This window comes from Triturus cristatus, chromosome 1_1 (assembly GCF_964204655.1).
Source record: "Triturus cristatus chromosome 1_1, aTriCri1.1, whole genome shotgun sequence".
NCBI lineage: Eukaryota > Metazoa > Chordata > Amphibia > Caudata > Salamandridae > Triturus > Triturus cristatus.
In genome coordinates, this window is record NC_140579.1 from 73,064,454 (window position 1) to 73,084,869 (window position 20,416).

Genomic DNA, 20,416 nt, shown 5'->3' on the forward strand with positions numbered 1-20,416 from the left:
AAAGTCATTAACTTGTTGTACTTGGGTCAGGACATGACTTATGAAGGCTTTGTGTTTATTTTAAAGGCCCCTGTCCTAAAAAGACTATGACTTTGAGCATAGAAGATGACGTGGACCCCCGACACAACCATGCCTGTTACAGCCCCAGAGTCAAGTATGGTAAGTGAGTGGGAAGGATGGGTAACGGGTAGGCTAAGAGAAACAGAGAATGGATTTGGAGAACAGTTGGAGCCAAATTTATCAGAGTTGAATCAACCTTGTGCCACGAAACGGGGCGCAAGAGCGACGCAGCTCATAAGTTAGATTTATCAAGCCACCTTGTGTGGCCCTGTGTGACTTGATACATCTAGAGTCGCTGCATTGCGTTACTCTGCCCCAGGGAGGCGATCCCTGGGTGGAGCGCAGGTGTTCCTACGCATTCACCCATAGATTTCGGTGCATTCCCAGATTTAACATTATTGGTAGACCTGGGAATGGGTCAGAATGCTTCGCGCTGCCAGGGGAGGCGTAACAAGGCGAAATATCATTATTCTGCAGCACACATAGAAAGAGGAAATTACCTCGAAGGATTGTTTTTGTGCGGGAAGGCGCTCCTTCCTGCACAAAAACAATCCTGCTTACAATGCGTGGATTGGCGGCAGTCAGCACATTGTGAGCTAGCGCAGGGAAAGAGCCATATAATGTTAAATGCAGCGCTTTCCTGCCCTTTTCCTGTAGCTCAGCGCAGCACGGTGGCTTGCAGCACTGTGGGATTATTTTTCCAAATATGCCCCTTAGACCGGAGCCTCTGGAGTCCCTGTAATATGAATGACTGAGTGAGGTTCTGTTAAAGCCAGCTTTAGGGTCCGTGTGAGGATGCCCCTTAGACTGGAGCCTCTGGAGTCCCTGTAATATGAATGACTGAGTGAGGGTCTGTTAAAGCCAGCTTTAGGGTCCGTGTGAGGATGCCCCTTAGACTGGAGCCTCTGGAGTCCCTGTAATATGAATGACTGAGTGAGGGTCTGTTAAAGCCATCCTTAGGGTCCGTGTGAGGATGCCCCTTAGACTGGAGCCTCTGGAGTCCCTGTAATATGAATGACTGAGTGAGGGTCTGTTAAAGCCAGCTTTAGGGTCCGTGTGAGGATGCCCCTTAGACTGGAGCCTCTGGAGTCCCTGTAATATGAATGACTGAGTGAGGGTCTGTTAAAGCCATCTTTAGGGTCCGTGTGAGGATGCCACTTAGACTGGAGCCTCTGGAGTCCCTGTAATATGAATGACTGAGTGAGGGTCTGTTAAAGCCAGCTTTAGGGTCCGTGTGAGGATGCCCCTTAGACTGGAGCCTCTGGAGTCCCTGTAATATGAATGACTGAGTGAGGGTCTGTTAAAGCCAGCTTTAGGGTCCGTGTGAGGATGCCCCTTAGACTGGAGCCTCTGGAGTCCCTGTAATATGAATGACTGACTGAGGGTCTGTTAAAGCCAGCTTTAGGGTCCGTGTGAGGATGCCCCTTAGACTGGAGCCTCTGGAGTCCCTGTAATATGAATGACTGAGTGAGGGTCTGTTAAAGCCATCTTTAGGGTCCGTGTGAGGATGCCCCTTAGACTGGAGCCTCTGGAGTCCCTGTAATATGAATGACTGAGTGAGGGTCTGTTAAAGCCAGCTTTAGGGTCCGTGTGAGGATGCCCCTTAGACTGGAGCCTCTGGAGTCCCTGTAATATGAATGACTGAGTGAGGGTCTGTTAAAGCCATCTTTAGGGTCGTGTGAGGATGTCACTTAGACTGGAGCCTCTGGAGTCCCTGTAATATGAATGACTGAGTGAGGGTCTGTTAAAGCCAGCTTTAGGGTCCGTGTGAGGATGCCCCTTAGACTGGAGCCTCTGGAGTCCCTGTAATATGAATGACTGAGTGAGGGTCTGTTAAAGCCATCTTTAGGGTCCGTGTGAGGATGCCACTTAGACTGGAGCCTCTGGAGTCCCTGTAATATGAATGACTGAGTGAGGGTTTGTTAAAGCCAGCTTTAGGGTCCGTGTGAGGATGCCCCTTAGACTCGAGCCTCTGGAGTCCCTGTAATATGAATGACTGAATGAGGGTCTGTTAAAGCCAGCTTTAGGGTCCGTGTGAGGATGCCCCTTAGACTGGAGCCTCTGGAGTCCCTGTAATATGAATGACTGTGTGAGGGTCTGTTAAAGCCATCTTTAGGGTCCGTGTGAGGATGCCCCTTAGACTGGAGCCTCTGGAGTCCCTGTAATATGAATGACTGAGTGAGGGTCTGTTAAAGCCAGCTTTAGGGTCCGTGTGAGGATGCCCCTTAGACTCGAGCCTCTGGAGTCCCTGTAATATGAATGACTGAGTGAGGGTCTGTTAAAGCCAGCTTTAGGGTCTGTGTGAGGATGCCCCTTAGACTGGAGCCTCTGGAGTCCCTGTAATATGAATGACTGAGTGAGGTTCTGTTAAAGCCAGCTTTAGGGTCCGTGTGAGGATGCCCCTTAGACTGGAGCCTCTGGAGTCCCTGTAATATGAATGACTGAGTGAGGGTCTGTTAAAGCCAGCTTTAGGGTCCGTGTGAGGATGACCCTTAGACTGGAGCCTCTGGAGTCCCTGTAATATGAATGACTGAGTGAGGTTCTGTTAAAGCCAGCTTTAGGGTCCGTGTGAGGATGCCCCTTAGACTGGAGCCTCTGGAGTCCCTGTAATATGAATGACTGAGTGAGGGTCTGTTAAAGCCAGTTTTAGGGTCCGTGTGAGGATGCCCCTTAGACTGGAGCCTCTGGAGTCCCTGTAATATGAATGACTGAGTGAGGGTCTGTTAAAGCCAGCTTTAGGGTCCGTGTGAGGATGCCCCTTAGACTCGAGCCTCTGGAGTCCCTGTAATATGAATGACTGAGTGAGGGTCTGTTAAAGCCAGCTTTAGGGTCCGTGTGAGGATGCCCCTTAGACTCGAGCCTCTGGAGTCCCTGTAATATGAATGACTGAGTGAGGGTCTGTTAAAGCCAGCTTTAGGGTCCGTGTGAGGATGCCCCTTAGACTGGAGCCTCTGGAGTCCCTGTAATATGAATGACTGAGTGAGGGTCTGTTAAAGCCAGCTTTAGGGTCCGTGTGAGGATGCCCCTTAGACTGGAGCCTCTGGAGTCCCTGTAATATGAATGACTGAGTGAGGGTCTGTTAAAGCCAGCTTTAGGGTCCGTGTGCGGATGCCCCTTAGACTGGAGCCTCTGGAGTCCCTGTAATAGGAATGACTGAGAGAGGGTCTGGTAAAGCCATCTTTAGGGTCCGTGTGCGGATGCCCCTTAGACTGGAGCCTCTGGAGTCCCTGTAATATGAATGACTGAGTGAGGGTCTGTTAAAGCCATCTTTAGGGTCCGTGTGAGGATGCCCCTTAGACTGGAGCCTCTGGAGTCCCTGTAATATGAATGACTGAGTGAGGGTCTGTTAAAGCCAGCTTTAGGGTCCGTGTGAGGATGCCCCTTAGACTGGAGCCTCTGGAGTCCCTGTAATATGAATGACTGAGTGAGGGTCTGTTAAAGCCAGCTTTAGGGTCCGTGTGAGGATGCCCCTTAGACTGGAGCCTCTGGAGTCCCTGTAATATGAATGACTGAGTGAGGGTCTGTTAAAGCCAGCTTTAGGGTCCGTGTGAGGATGCCCCTTAGACTGGAGCCTCTGGAGTCCCTGTAATATGAATGACTGAGTGAGGGTCTGTTAAAGCCAGCTTTAGGGTCCGTGTGAGGATGCCCCTTAGACTGGAGCCTCTGGAGTCCCTGTAATAGGAAGGACTGAGTGAGGGTCTGGTAAAGCCATCTTTAGGGTCCGTGTGCGGATGCCCCTTAGACTGGAGCCTCTGGAGTCCCTGTAATATGAATGACTGAGTGAGGGTCTGTTAAAGCCATCTTTAGGGTCGTGTGAGGATGTCACTTAGACTGGAGCCTCTGGAGTCCCTGTAATATGAATGACTGAGTGAGGGTTTGTTAAAGCCAGCTTTAGGGTCCGTGTGAGGATGCCCCTTAGACTCGAGCCTCTGGAGTCCCTGTAATATGAATGACTGAATGAGGGTCTGTTAAAGCCAGCTTTAGGGTCCGTGTGAGGATGCCCCTTAGACTGGAGCCTCTGGAGTCCCTGTAATATGAATGACTGTGTGAGGGTCTGTTAAAGCCATCTTTAGGGTCCGTGTGAGGATGCCCCTTAGACTGGAGCCTCTGGAGTCCCTGTAATATGAATGACTGAGTGAGGGTCTGTTAAAGCCAGCTTTAGGGTCCGTGTGAGGATGCCCCTTAGACTCGAGCCTCTGGAGTCCCTGTAATATGAATGACTGAGTGAGGGTCTGTTAAAGCCAGCTTTAGGGTCTGTGTGAGGATGCCCCTTAGACTGGAGCCTCTGGAGTCCCTGTAATATGAATGACTGAGTGAGGTTCTGTTAAAGCCAGCTTTAGGGTCCGTGTGAGGATGCCCCTTAGACTGGAGCCTCTGGAGTCCCTGTAATATGAATGACTGAGTGAGGGTCTGTTAAAGCCAGCTTTAGGGTCCGTGTGAGGATGACCCTTAGACTGGAGCCTCTGGAGTCCCTGTAATATGAATGACTGAGTGAGGTTCTGTTAAAGCCAGCTTTAGGGTCCGTGTGAGGATGCCCCTTAGACTGGAGCCTCTGGAGTCCCTGTAATATGAATGACTGAGTGAGGGTCTGTTAAAGCCAGTTTTAGGGTCCGTGTGAGGATGCCCCTTAGACTGGAGCCTCTGGAGTCCCTGTAATATGAATGACTGAGTGAGGGTCTGTTAAAGCCAGCTTTAGGGTCCGTGTGAGGATGCCCCTTAGACTCGAGCCTCTGGAGTCCCTGTAATATGAATGACTGAGTGAGGGTCTGTTAAAGCCAGCTTTAGGGTCCGTGTGAGGATGCCCCTTAGACTCGAGCCTCTGGAGTCCCTGTAATATGAATGACTGAGTGAGGGTCTGTTAAAGCCAGCTTTAGGGTCCGTGTGAGGATGCCCCTTAGACTGGAGCCTCTGGAGTCCCTGTAATATGAATGACTGAGTGAGGGTCTGTTAAAGCCAGCTTTAGGGTCCGTGTGAGGATGCCCCTTAGACTGGAGCCTCTGGAGTCCCTGTAATATGAATGACTGAGTGAGGGTCTGTTAAAGCCAGCTTTAGGGTCCGTGTGCGGATGCCCCTTAGACTGGAGCCTCTGGAGTCCCTGTAATAGGAATGACTGAGAGAGGGTCTGGTAAAGCCATCTTTAGGGTCCGTGTGCGGATGCCCCTTAGACTGGAGCCTCTGGAGTCCCTGTAATATGAATGACTGAGTGAGGGTCTGTTAAAGCCATCTTTAGGGTCCGTGTGAGGATGCCCCTTAGACTGGAGCCTCTGGAGTCCCTGTAATATGAATGACTGAGTGAGGGTCTGTTAAAGCCAGCTTTAGGGTCCGTGTGAGGATGCCCCTTAGACTGGAGCCTCTGGAGTCCCTGTAATATGAATGACTGAGTGAGGGTCTGTTAAAGCCAGCTTTAGGGTCCGTGTGAGGATGCCCCTTAGACTGGAGCCTCTGGAGTCCCTGTAATATGAATGACTGAGTGAGGGTCTGTTAAAGCCAGCTTTAGGGTCCGTGTGAGGATGCCCCTTAGACTGGAGCCTCTGGAGTCCCTGTAATATGAATGACTGAGTGAGGGTCTGTTAAAGCCAGCTTTAGGGTCCGTGTGAGGATGCCCCTTAGACTGGAGCCTCTGGAGTCCCTGTAATAGGAAGGACTGAGTGAGGGTCTGGTAAAGCCATCTTTAGGGTCCGTGTGCGGATGCCCCTTAGACTGGAGCCTCTGGAGTCCCTGTAATATGAATGACTGAGTGAGGGGCTGTTAAAGCCATCTTTAGGGTCGTGTGAGGATGTCACTTAGACTGGAGCCTCTGGAGTCCCTGTAATATGAATGACTGAGTGAGGGTCTGTTAAAGCCAGCTTTAGGGTCCGTGTGAGGATGCCCCTTAGACTGGAGCCTCTGGAGTCCCTGTAATATGAATGACTGAGTGAGGGTCTGTTAAAGCCATCTTTAGGGTCCGTGTGAGGATGCCCCTTAGACTGGAGCCTCTGGAGTCCCTGTAATATGAATGACTGAGTGAGGGTCTGTTAAAGCCAGCTTTAGGGTCCGTGTGCGGATGCCCCTTAGACTGGAGCCTCTGGAGTCCCTGTAATAGGAATGACTGAGAGAGGGTCTGGTAAAGCCATCTTTAGGGTCCGTGTGCGGATGCCCCTTAGACTGGAGCCTCTGGAGTCCCTGTAATATGAATGACTGAGTGAGGGTCTGTTAAAGCCATCTTTAGGGTCCGTGTGAGGATGCCCCTTAGACTGGAGCCTCTGGAGTCCCTGTAATATGAATGACTGAGTGAGGGTCTGTTAAAGCCAGCTTTAGGGTCCGTGTGAGGATGCCCCTTAGACTGGAGCCTCTGGAGTCCCTGTAATATGAATGACTGAGTGAGGGTCTGTTAAAGCCAGCTTTAGGGTCCGTGTGAGGATGCCCCTTAGACTGGAGCCTCTGGAGTCCCTGTAATATGAATGACTGAGTGAGGGTCTGTTAAAGCCAGCTTTAGGGTCCGTGTGAGGATGCCCCTTAGACTGGAGCCTCTGGAGTCCCTGTAATATGAATGACTGAGTGAGGGTCTGTTAAAGCCAGCTTTAGGGTCCGTGTGAGGATGCCCCTTAGACTGGAGCCTCTGGAGTCCCTGTAATAGGAAGGACTGAGTGAGGGTCTGGTAAAGCCATCTTTAGGGTCCGTGTGCGGATGCCCCTTAGACTGGAGCCTCTGGAGTCCCTGTAATATGAATGACTGAGTGAGGGTCTGTTAAAGCCATCTTTAGGGTCCGTGTGCGGATGCCCCTTAGACTGGAGCCTCTGGAGTCCCTGTAATATGAATGACTGAGTGAGGGTCTGTTAAAGCCAGCTTTAGGGTCCGTGTGAGGATGCCCCTTAGACTGGAGCCTCTGGAGTCCCTGTAATAGGAATGACTGAGTGAGGGTCTGGTAAAGCCATCTTTAGGGTCCGTGTGAGGATGCCCCTTAGACTGGAGCCTCTGGAGTCCCTGTAATAGGAATGACTGAGTGAGGGTCTGTTAAAGCCATCTTTAGGGTCCGTGTGAGGATGCCCCTTAGACTGGAGCCTCTGGAGTCCCTGTAATATGAATGACTGAGTGAGGGTCTGTTAAAGCCATCTTTAGGGTCCGTGTGAGGATGCCCCTTAGACTGGAGCCTCTGGAGTCCCTGTAATATGAATGACTGAGTGAGGGTCTGTTAAAGCCAGCTTTAGGGTCTGTGTGAGGATGCCCCTTAGACTGGAGCCTCTGGAGTCCCTGTAATATGAATGACTGAGTGAGGGTCTGTTAAAGCCAGCTTTAGGGTCCGTGTGAGGATGCCCCTTAGACTGGAGCCTCTGGAGTCCCTGTAATATGAATGACTGAGTGAGGGTCTGTTAAAGCCAGCTTTAGGGTCCGTGTGAGGATGCCCCTTAGACTGGAGCCTCTGGAGTCCCTGTAATAGGAAGGACTGAGTGAGGGTCTGTTAAAGCCAGCTTTAGGGTCCGTGTGTGGATGCCCCTTAGACTGGAGCCTCTGGAGTCCCTGTAATATGAATGACTGAGTGAGGGTCTGGTAAAGCCAGCTTTAGGGTCCGTGTGAGGATGCCCCTTAGACTGGAGCCTCTGGAGTCCCTGTAATATGAATGACTGAGTGAGGGTCTGTTAAAGCCAGCTTTAGGGTCCGTGTGAGGATGCCCCTTAGACTGGAGCCTCTGGAGTCCCTGTAATATGAATGACTGAGTGAGGGTCTGTTAAAGCCAGCTTTAGGGTCCGTGTGAGGATGCCCCTTATACTGGAGCCTCTGGAGTCCCTGTAATATGAATGACTGAGTGAGGGTCTGTTAAAGCCAGCTTTAGGGTCCGTGTGAGGCTGAGGGGCTCAGGCCCTTACACAGAGGCTTTCAGCAGATTGTAAGACACTATAAAGGAGATTAAACGACCTTTGCTTGTCTGTAATGTGTATACATAACATATTGACTCCAAGCAGTGCTTAATTTGTAAAAGAAAGAGTGCTGGTGCCCGTAGTTCTGCGCAAAAGCCTGAATAGGATGTTAGTCCTATCTCCACCTCATGCCTCTTTACTCCACTGCCAGACACTGCTGCACCTTTATCTCATCCTTGCAGCTTCCTGCTTTCTCTCTTTGTGATGGTTTTTCCATACTTCTCTTCTTCCGTTTCTCTGATTTTGGTGGTTTTCCCTCTGTTGCTCTTAGTAAATGTCTGAGGTAGGAAAATAAGTGCTAGTCCCTAAAAATAGGTGCCAGTGTCCCCACCAGCAACCACTGGCTCAAATTAAGCACTGGTTACATGAATACACAGAGGGATGTATTGGGTGGATCCAGGAAGTGCTTGTAAGCTCCCAGGACTAATGCTCTTTCAGAGACCTGACGTGGGTGACTCTGTACCACAACCAGTCTTTCAGAGGCACCATCATATCATGACACCTCCTGGTTTTCTTGCAATGTTGAAATAAATTAATTGTAATTGACCGCGTCCCAAAGCCCGCCATCTTTACTAACCCCAAAACTCTCCTTTCAGGATACAAAGTCAAGGTGGTGGAGTTTGCTGAGCTGAACAGTTTTGTGGTTTACAAGGCACAGATCCTCGAAGTCCTGCAACGTTGTATGTATCAAACGGCACAAGGCCTGCTGAAATGCCGGGGGGAAGGATAAGTGGGGGGGGCTTGGATCCAGGGTGGAAGGAAAGTTGCATAGTTTGGGGCTGATGGGAATACAGACTTGTAGAGTTTGCGTCTGAAGTTGGAGCATGTGGAGAGTTCTTGCTTTCTCTGGATATGAATGTCCCTATTCATATAATTATGCTCTCTGCCAGGGATTAATAGCTATTTATTCTATTGTATTTATTTGATATATTTTTGTCGCTACATACATTACACAAGTATTTGTAAAGCGCACGTTCACCCGTAGGTATCTTGGCGCTGAATAACAGATGTTTATTGTTACCCAACTCAATGGTACTCATTTTATCGACCTCAGATGGATGAAAGGCTGAGTGGACCCGCCAGGATTTGAACCTGTGACCATGAGGTCGAACACAGGCCCCTGCAGTGGAAGCATGAGTCCACTGAGCCACCAGACCCAGCCAGACTGTCATCTGAAAGGTTTTGGTGGGAAGAAGGCAGTCTAGAAACAAGTGATCCTAACATCATGAGTGAGAATGCTGGGGGCTGGACACCCGTCGACAACGAGTGGATTTCCAAACAGTAAATCCTCTGTGGGGTTGAGCTGGATGGATGGGGTTTTGGAAACAGTGGTGGCTTAAGAGCGCAGGAACCCCCTACTTACTGGCTTATGTTTGGCAGGTTAGGTCTGCTGCAGGTTCAGACGCATTTGTTCGGCAGATATTTTTTGAAGATGTTATTTAGGTGAGCTTGAACCCACCGGTGCAGGTCTCAAGTGTGTTCGCTCTTTTATCGGTGGCAAGTGTAGAGTGTTCAGTGCAGGGGTCATGTGAGCTGCGGGACGCGGTCTTAAAGTGAGACGTGCGGCATGATTTGTTGCCCTTCGCAGACTCCTGATTCTTTTAACTAGTAGCCTAGTGTAGTCATCAGTACAGTGCCCCACACTGTTGGAGGGCCAGTGAGGGTAACATTCTTCCTCGTGCATATGGATGCTGGAAGACTCTTTTGACCACCCTTTGAAGGCCGTACATAAACTTCTCTTCTGAGTCAGGGGTGACGTTCAAGCACTGAAGCTCTTCCCAAGGTGGTCCAAGCCAATAAGAATAATGGACACGGGAGTCGGACCCTCACGCAGACTCCCTCACTGAGGCCGAGCTGGCTTTGCTGCACCCAGTGTTGACCCTCGCTAGGCATGGTCTGGTCAACTGTTGGTCACGTACCCCGTCCTGCAGCTTTGGGTGCAGCTGGGTATCATTAGCGAACATGTGAAAACCTGAGGTACGACTCAGTGATCTGGGAACGAAGAGCCTTGTATGCAATGAAAGGCGGGAAAAGTGCCCATTCTCCTGGCATCCTGCTGGAGACGTGGCCATGGTGGAAAGGAAGGTGGCAAACTCACCATGTATCGCCCTCTTTGGATTTCTACCTTAAGAGTGCAATGATTTAGCGATCAGTCACGACTCTTGAGAGCAGAGAGACAAAACTATTGCCCTGTCTGCTAACTTTTTGCAGTTGGCAAGTGTATTTGAGGGAAGTCACAAATCTGATCCCATGACTCCACAAATAGCCCCTGAGGCTACCTGTGCAACACCTGTGGCCACACAGCAAGCCACCTAGCAGAGAAGAGGCGTGGCTGGTCTCTGTGAAGACCCTCTCCCACCGGTGACCCTGCAGCCATCAGCAACCCTTCCCATCATGCCATGTTTTCATACAACTTTCATACAACTTTCTACACGGTGTTAAAAGCCTATGTATGTCACCCCCCTATGTCTTTATTGCAGTCACCTTCTCTGTATGCCTGCTGTAAACTGGTGAAGCCTTTGGTATAGACTGTATTTGCATAATGTGCTCCAGTGCTCTTCAGGGTCACATTCTTCTACAGAGAAGAGCCTCTGCATAAAAGGTGCCTCAGAAGAAGTCCAAGCTTGGCACTTATGCACCGGGGACACAGGGCTCCCAAACAGAGTGTGAATCCAATGGGCAGCACCCATAGGGCCACCACCTCAGGCCTGTAACTGAGGGGACAGCACTTGTGTTGCACATTATAGGGAGATAACCCCCTCTAGTCACCTAATGCAGACTGTTTTCTGTCCAAGCTCCTTGGCGAACTGAAGGCTGGGTGCAGAGGGTGGTTTTGCCTAAATCTGGATTCTGAGTTATGCACAAACAAGGCAGAAAGCCATGAATTTACCCACAGAATTCCTGAAGATAGTACTGAAAAAGCAAGGTCAAATGTGCAGTAAGACGATGACGTTACGTCACATCTCTTGCCTCATCCTGTGGGACTTTGAATTGAGAGGTCAAATGTCCAGCGGCGGGCTAGCGCGGCAAACCAGTGTGACCTCTGGTGTGACCTCTGGCGTGATGGTCCTAGTCAAAGTCCCTCTAACCCAAGGTCAAATGCCTGGTTTCCATAGTTTCTAATGGCCAATCATATCTTTCTATTTATAAAACAAAGCTGAACTTGCAGCATGAAAGTATCAACAAGACTAAACAATATGGCGATAAACGTGTCATCTCGATTCACATATTAATGATTCTCCATAACTAAAAATAAAATAAAAACATGCTAGCTGCTACAGTGAGCGTCCATGGCAGCATCCTTGGCTGACAGCAAAACATAAGGCATCCTAGATAGCAAGCACATATGATGCAACCATCTCTGTGCATGGCTAAGAATGTCACGCTTTCTAAAAAGAGATAAACGACGCTGAAATTAGGCATAGGATAGAAAATAGAACAGGCATACATGGCAGCCGTCACAACAGTACAACTGATGCAGCCGATACCGCCACACTTCCATAGACACCAATGACACCATCCATTTCCATGCTGCCATTTGGCAACTAATCCTCAGACTGTGACACTAAGAGCTTTTGTCGATTCCACAAACCCTCACATACACAATGTATTTATTTATTTATTTATTTTAGAGGTTTTATATAGCGCTGGCTAGACCCAGAGGTATCAGAGCGCTTTACATGAGTAAGAAGATGGTAATGGTATAGAACAAAAATTCAACAGCATGGAATACAAACAAGTTAACAAAATAGAAACATCTAGAATTTACACATATAACATAGTTAGATAGAGCGAGGGCTATATACATGTATCACATGGAAGTGGGAGATCAGATTTTGTATCATGGTATGGGATGGAGAAGGGCAGGAAGGGCAGCAGGTATTAGGAAGTTAGACGTGAGAAAGGGGGAGGGCAGCAGAGGGGGACATTTTGATAGGAAAGGGGGGAGTGGGAGGGGGATGGGAAGGACTATGAGAGGTAGCAGGTAGGAGCAGTGGGGAAGGGAGAAAGCTGGGCGAGTGGAATGCAGAGGGAGGGGGGACGAGAGAGACAGTAGGAACGTGGGGGGAACCAGAAAAGTGCAAGGGATGAGGGAAAATTCAGGGTGCTGGCTAAGACCCTCAATATTTATTGAGGAGGTGGATTTTGAGGTTTTTTTTCAGCTGATGTAGGAAGGGTTGCATCGCAGGTCTTTGGGAAGGGCGTTCCAGATGTTTGGGGCATTACCGCAGAAGGAGCGGGATTGTGTATATTTTTCTTTAGTAGGGGTGGGACTAGGAGGAAAGCATTGGTGCTTCTCATGGGTCGTGTGCTGGCCGCTCTGCAGAGTTTATTGACGAGGTATGGTGGTGTATTTTTATGGATGCCTTTGTGAGTAATGCTAGCAGATTTGTAGGCGGATCTGCCTTCGGTGGGGAGCCATTTAAGGGATTTGTGGGCTGGGGAGATGTGGTTGAAGCGTTTGCAGTCAGTGATGAGCCTGGCTGCAAGGTTGAGCACAGATTTGAGTAGAGCAAGGTGGACCTTGGGGATTCCGGTGAGGATGGCGTTACCATAATCAATACGTGAAAGGACCAGAGATTGGACTACTAATTTAAATTCATCTGAAGGAATAAAGGGCTTAATTTTCTGTAGATGACGGAGAGTGAAGAGAACAGGTAGAAGGGTGCCTTCAAGGGATTTATTTGACAATTAGTTTGTATAGTTTCAATTATTATTTGAAAGTAGGTTAGTTATATACCTACAATTATATTAATTATCACTTGTATTCTTAAATCAACTTAGTTTATCAGAGTCAAAGTTAAATCAAGTGCGAATGAATCATCACATATTGAACTCAATGCAATAGAGACAATGAATCAGAAGGAGGAGATAAAGTCGGGTGTATATATAAAAATTGAATTTATATTCAAAGTTCAAAAGGGTACTTCAAATAACAACAATTATTAATACAGTGAAAGGAAATGTTTCAATTATTGATGCCTTCACTTTCAAATTGATCAAACACTTTTTCACAATGGTATCATTTTCTCTGGAAAACAGTGTGAGAGTCGACGTTTCGGTCTTTAGATTTTCTTTAACAAGACCATCTTCAGGACAAATTTATTTACATTGAGTTCAATATGTGATGATTCATTCGCACTTGATTTAACTTTGACTCTGATAAACTAAGTTGATTTAAGAATACAACAAGTGATAATTAATATAATTGTAGGTATATAACTAACCTACTATCAAATGATAATTTAAACTATACAAACTTATTGTCAAATAAATCCCTTGAAGGCACCCTTCTACCTGTTCATTCACATTTGCCCGAGCCCTCAAGGGTATATTGGGTTGTCCACTGTACTTACTCTACTTGGAGAGTGAAGAGGGCTCCTTTAGCCGAGTTTCTAATGTGCACATTTAGAATTAGGCTATTATCGATGGAGATACCTAGGGATTTTACTGAGTTGGACAGGGAGAGTGTGCAGTTGAGGGCATTAAGGTCGGAGAACCAGGTTTGAATGGGGAGAGGGTTGTTTTTAGGGGAGAAGAGAATGATTTTAGTTTTTTGGGGTTGAGTTTGAGATTATTTAATTGGAACCAGGACTGAATCTTAGATAGGGTGTTGTTAAGGTGTAGGATGTCCGCGTGTGGTTTTGATCTTATAGTAGAGTTGGGTGTCATCGGCATAGAGGTGGTAGTTGATTCTCGCATGTTTAAGAATTAAGGTGAGGGGTTCCATAAAGAGGTTAAAGAGAGAGGGAGAGAGAATGGATCCCTGGGAGACTCCTAGGGAGACCGGAGTGGGGTTTGATAAGCAATCGAGAATTTTGATTTGCTGTGTTCGGTGCTGGAGATAGGAGACGAACCATTTATGGGCAGAACCATTAAGGCCGAAGCGATCTCTGACAACGTTTAGAAGGGCTGAGTGGTTAACTGTGTCGAACGCAGCGGAGAGATCAAGGAGGATAAGTAGGCAGGTCTCGCCATTGTCGAGGGAGTGGTGGATGTCATCGACAATGTTAAGCATGGCAGTTTCGGTGCTGCAACCTTTCCTGAAGCCTGGCTGTAGGGGGTCCAGTAGGTGGATGTCATCGACAATGTTAAGCATGGCAGTTTCGGTGCTGCAACCTTTCCTGAAGCCTGGCTGTAGGGGGTCCAGTAGGTGGATGTCATCGACAATGTTAAGCATGGCAGTTTCGGTGCTGCAACCTTTCCTGAAGCCTGGCTGTAGGGGGTCCAGTAGGTGGATGTCATCGACAGTGTTAAGCATGGCAGTTTCGGTGCTGCAACCTTTCCTGAAGCCTGGCTGTAGGGGGTCCAGTAGGTGCATGTCCTCGACAGTGTTAAGCGTGGCAGTTTCGGTGCTGCAACCTTTCCTGAAGCCTGGCTGTAGGGGGTCCAGTAGGTGCATGTCCTCGACAGTGTTAAGCGTGGCAGTTTCGGTGCTGCAACCTTTCCTGAAGCCTGGCTTTAGGGGGTCCAGTAGGTTGAAGCTTTCGATGTGTTTATCTAATTGGAGCTGGACACACTTTGAGGACTTTGGAAAGAAGGGGGAGATTAGAGATGGGGCGGAGATTGTTAAGGTCATTGGGGTCGGCCGTAAGGTTTTTAAGAATGGGAGTGATTTGCCCAAGTTGAAGGGAAATAGCGACGCAAGCCATGGCAAGGGAGGTGTTGACGATAGAGGTCCAGGAGGGGGGCAATGATGTGCTTCAGGTCTGTGACAAGGTTAGAAGGGAGGGGGTCTTTAGTGTGGGAGGACGGTTTAAGTGTAGCAATGATGTTAAAGACAATAAAACATGACTCCAACCAAACAACATGGTTGCTTCCCTTTCCCTCCTGACACAATGTGAGAGGGCACATTAGTCCCTTTCAAGCTTCTTCCTTTCATGCAAGTCCCGCCATGTTGCATGCGCATGAGGCCAAGAGTTGAAGGGGAGCAGTTTGAAAGCTTTGAGTGGCCATGCGATGCGCGCAACCTGTAAAGTGTGTCACAGTATGGTCGCAAAGGTATCTTTAGCCTCTAGCTTCCTACAGCTATTTTGCTATTTCTCTCTTTCTTCAAATCCATTTGAAGTCAAATGATTCATGATATAGTAATTCTGCGTAGTAGACAATATTTTGGGCGATCCATATGGACGTTGGTTCACCAAAATGCCTGGTACAGCGGCAGTGAGATCCCATTCCTTAAGATTGAGTCCCAGTCTCGCCCTTTGCCCATCGCTAGCCTCTTACTTGAAGGCATGAAGGGAATACTACAAAAAGTAAGTATAGTTAATTGATTTATCCTGATCTTCATTCCTGTGGCTGCCTACATGCCCCCTGAGACCATGGGTAGCAGGAGCAGCGCCAGGGATAGCAAAGGGGCAGCCAGGAGCAGCGGCTGAACGGCCTGATTATGTTTATTCAAAACTCGCTTTCATGGATTCGTGGCACCAGAAGATCATCGTCAGAATCTCTCCTGCCATCAGTATTGTGTTGTAAACATAGTTTACAAATATAGCACCCCATGAAGCTAATAAGAGGAATTGAACACCCAATGGAACGATATTTAAGTAAACTATAACTAGAGCACAAGATTTACGTCAGACAATATGTGTGTATATGATATTTTGGCATCCATCCATTGAGATCTGTATTTGAGATAGAAAAAATGCTTTTCTGTATAACATTTTGGTAATTGTTACCCGCAAAGCCGGATGGGATACTTGGTATTCTTCCTTCATGTGAATCAACCATACAAAAATTGTATTTTTGAATACAAACTAAAGAACATTCTGTTATCCATTCTCTCTCTCTCTCACACCTCTCTCCCTCTCTCTCTCCCTCTCTCACCCCCTCTCTCTCTCTCTCTCTCTCTCACCTCTCCCACTCTCTCTTTCTGTCTCCCTCTTTCTCCCCCTCCTTCCCTCCATCTCCCTTTCTCTTTGCCTCTCTCTCCCTCTCTCTGCCCTCTCACCATCGTGCAGCCAAGGATGAAAAGATTAAGGCGGGACATTTCCGAAATTTCATTCAGCGCAAAGCATGCCGGATGGAGCTGAAGGATGGAAAGGAGTACCTTTTGATGGGCCAGGACGGGGACACAAACGACACTGAGGGAGAGTGAGTGACAGCTTAGAGACACACATATCCCCTCCCCCGTCTCTCAGTCTCTCCTCTCTCGACTGTCCTAATCCACGGAAATAAATTAGTGTATCAAGCCATTACAGTTTAGCTATAATATAACTATCAGGATCATTTGTGGAAAGACAAGGTATAACATCCTTACAGTGTTTCTTCCCATTATCCTTGCCTGAAGCACATCTATAAATCAAAATATAACACCCAGAAGTAGCTCCTTACCTCTTGCTTGTATTACTTCCAGATTGAGTGCCGTACTGAATACTTAATATAAGATTAAGATTATTAATTTTGGGCACAGTATTTACAGAACTGAGTTGCTTAGGTGCAAAAAATGTTGGATTTGTGTATTTAAATTTAAAATCCTGATTTCACAGAATCAGGACTGGTGCATTTTCACAAACACAAATGTCTGCATGTAGGGAGAGTGAAATGGAGGAATGGAATGACATGTTTTGGGATGCCCATGCAACCTCTGGTGAACACCAACACATTCAGATCGTTTTTGTCACCCACAAATGTCACATCATGAATTCCACTCTAGAGGCACACATAAAACTGCTCTATGAGTCAGGATCCTTCCTTGTGTGAGAGGGACCAGAGCCAATGAGGCCTTTTGCCTGACACTGATACCTGGTGTCTATCCTGAGAGAAGGCACCCTTCCCTGAATCTTGCTATGTGTCTCTGAAAACACGCAAACATCAGCAGCTCACCTTACAGAGGACGTCACCTTTTACATTCACAGGTGGAGGCATCTTTGGATCTTGCCCACAGGTAAAGCACTGACAGGGGCAAAGGCTGACATGTGGCACAGTTGTACTAGCACTTTGCTCCAGGTTTGCTTCAGAAGTGACACAAACCAGTGCATAGTGTTGAATTGGGATTTACTTTCCAGCATAAATCTTGCATCATGCTGGAAAGTAATCTTGAAGTAACACTAAGTAGCTCTACGCCCTGCTTTGTTTGGGTAGACCAGGGACGGTACATGGGCTTTCCCAAGGAACCACCCGTGGGTCATGACACGGAGCCCAATGCACTAAAAAGATAACAAGGGCTTTGCGCCAAAAGTGAATGCATCCTTGAGGCAGGTATGACACTGGAGGAAAAGTTTATTTTCTCCAAACTTTTCCAGCTTTCTATGTGTGCTTTACTGTGAAGGCCACATGCACATGTGGAAAAGATTTACACTATGTCTACGCATTGTATTCTGAACTGGAAGATTATCCATCCAGTACAAAGCCCATGCTAGACATCACACACTCGCAGCCCCGCACCATGAATGTGAATGGTCTTAGGTGTGCTCAGTGATGCTGCACCAGGAGCATTTTTGTGGGGGCCTCAAACCAGAGGTGTCCACTCTACAATGACCCATTGGCACAGTAACTGTCTGCCTTCTAGATCTAAAGGTTGTATTTATTTTCTTGACCAGGGCCAAGGCATCGTTGAACTGTTCAAGGCCTCCTGGTCAGCGACTGCTCGTCATTACAGGTGCGGGGGCTCCACCTCCCCCCTCTTTCTCATAATATAATAAAGTTTGTCAGACTGAGCAAAGGGCAGACTAACAGACACTCACCATGTCAGGGTCAGACATTTGCACTAATAGGTGCTGGCAGCCAGTGCCAAGGTTTGAGGGCAGTGACTTCATCAGCCTGGGAAAGCTCTAAGAGGAACCTCCCTTCTCACAGCGAGGGGTAGCGTCATGGATAGAGTCACTGATTTAAGCCCTCAGTGGCCCAGGACTGACTGTCTGACAGGGGTGATGCTTCACATCACCCTTCACTAATCAGCCACAGTATGAGGTGGGATCCACAAGTCTCAATGATTCCACCCCTGTCTGCAGGTTAGAGAAGATGCCAGTGTCATTGGCTAACCCTTAACAAGGGGTAGCCAATGAGAGGAGGTGGGGGGACCCACAAGTCTCAATGATTCCACCCCACTCTGTGGATTAGAGAAGATCCTAGTCTCATTGGCTAACCCTTAACAAGGGATAGCCAATTAGAGGAGGTGGGGGGATCTTCTGCTTTCAGCCTCCCTCCTGAAGCTTGCAGCTCCTTCCTGAGCCATTGTGCTTCTCCCTCCCTCACCCGCTGGTTCTGCCATCACCCCCGTATAATAGAAATTTGAGTGATTGTGTTTTTGTATGAATGTATATGTACTAACATATGTGTGCTTGTGGAAAGGTGTGTATGTTTGCGTGCTGGTGAATAGATAGGTCTGAATATGTGTGCGCATCTGTGGTTGTGAAAGGATGGGTATAAGTTGTGTTCATGGATGGTGGTCCTGAGTGTGCACATGTGTCTCTGACCCATTACTTCTCCAGGTTACCAGATGCCACTAAATGCTGGTAATATTAGCATCAATAGAGTCTAAACCAATTTTAACTTTTCCTTAAGAAATGGTTGTGAATTCACCAAGACTGAGGACCAAGGCGCACGTTTAAGTGTGTGATTCTGTGCAAACACACTCAGAGCCACTGTTCTTACGTTTGGTGTCTGCATTTCAGTTGCTAGCAATAAAAGCGAATACCTCAGCCCTTTCTTCTCTATCGAACACTCTGGCGTGTTACAAGTGCATGTGATAGAGCGGAGCATAGACATGTCTCGACAGATAGGGAAAGTAAAACATAACAAACTAAGCCAGTTTGACCTGTTGATAATATGTGCAGTAATATGTATCAGGATATCATGGGAAAAATATTGTGATACAAAAATATTGTTGGGAAAATATCACAGACCAAAATCTTGTGATGGTAAATATATATAGGTCAATATAGGTTTATTATACTAAAATCCATATGTAGATAACTTGACAATATTTAACTACATGACACCTAGATGTACTTATATATACCTATATACTTACCTATATTTAATCTCACTATATTTTGGTTGTTTAGGCAACAGTATGTTTGTATCACAATATTTCTATACTCAATATTCTGACACACAACCATGTGCAACTGTGGGACAGTATGGTGTGTTTTACATCAGAATTGTATTCATGTAAAGAATAACCTTACTTAGTGCATCCCTACTCATACACATGTTATAATCCAAAAATTAATTTTGAGCAGCAGCTCATCACTGGTAGTCGTACCATCCCTGAAGAGTTTCCCTCCTTCCTGCAGCTCTGCCACCTTTGTTGCCCTTACACTTCACCCAAGCCCTATTCCACTCTCCATTTTAAACCCCAACCCCTAATGCTACATCTCCAGCACCCTACCCTAATTCCTTGCTTTGTTCCAAGCGCTTTAAATCCCAATATTTACAAGTCATATTCATATGTAATGCTTCCTTTTGTCTCTTGCTCTCTTTTTTCCCTAATAGGCTGCAGTACTTGCTTGAGTCCAACTCCTGGATCGAGGAACTTGCGACTGAAGGGAACTGCAGAGCCTCCATCCACCGTAGCAAGTGCCGGAAGATGCAGAAGTTCATGGAGGACTATCGGAACAATGGCTGCATGGTCTAGGGAGCCAGTACAGGGCTCCCGGAACAAGACCGTATAACCTTTACTTTTTGGCACTAGTCCTGTCCACTACAACTCTATTGATCTTTTCTTGAAAAGTAGATGGGATCTACTTTATGCATAGTCAGTTTTAATAAACAGAAGTAGATTTTGCTTTTTCTGTTTCTACGGTTACTGGAATGTGTCATTTCTTGATTTTCCTGTGTAAGACAGTGTTATTTGTGTGAGAGTCACATGATAGTCAGTCCTTGAATCTGGCACAGCACAGGGTCTAAAGGAAACTCTAGAAAGGAGGCAAGCCTTGGTATGGTGTCGAGTAGACATCATAAATCCAGCTAGATGGTACTTCCTTCAGTGTGTTGCATGTGGAGGTGGGTCAGAAGAAGAGGCCTACTGAGTTATCTGAGTGCGAGTTATTTTCATGTCTGTTACAGAGCAACTCAGGCCATTGTTTGCTCCTTAGATCCAGACGCAGCCTCTACCCAAGTCCAATCCCCTGCTTCACCCTGCCACCTCCCTCCAGCTGGACATAGGTTGACAATTTCAGGGCACAAGTGGACTTCAGTATGGCAGTGCAAGCACCAACATGCCCCTACTCCAATTGGCAGCCCTTGGTGAACTCAGATTTGTCATTGATCCCTGGGGACCTGCAGAATTCCAAGATTTCCCATCCGTACTGCTGTGTGTGTGAATAACAGTGCAAACAGAATCCTCAGGATTCCCCGGGACCAGTGACCCAAAAACACAAAGATAATCCTGAGGTTTAGCTTTGTGCCTTGGCCTGCAGGTTATGTTATGTTATGAGGATTTATAGAGCGCATGGCAACCCAAAGGCTTCCCAGCGCTAGGTATGAGACATGGAGAAGCGGGGGAGGAAGGAGGT

At 47.5% G+C, this 20,416-nt stretch overlaps 1 protein-coding gene across 1 annotated transcript in view; it reads left to right on the forward strand.

Moving 5' to 3' along the window:
• Positions 1-19,697, forward strand: part of LOC146869469 (complement C4-like) — a 520,274-nt gene extending 500,577 nt beyond the window's left edge. Inside the window, exons 38-41 of the mRNA XM_085599862.1 lie at positions 67-159; positions 8,552-8,635; positions 15,917-16,049; positions 19,395-19,697. Coding sequence (XP_085455988.1) covers positions 67-159; positions 8,552-8,635; positions 15,917-16,049; positions 19,395-19,536 — 452 coding nt within the window. The 3' untranslated portion in view covers positions 19,537-19,697. The remainder of the gene's footprint in view (positions 1-66; positions 160-8,551; positions 8,636-15,916; positions 16,050-19,394) is intronic.
• Positions 19,698-20,416: the final 719 nt, after the last annotated feature.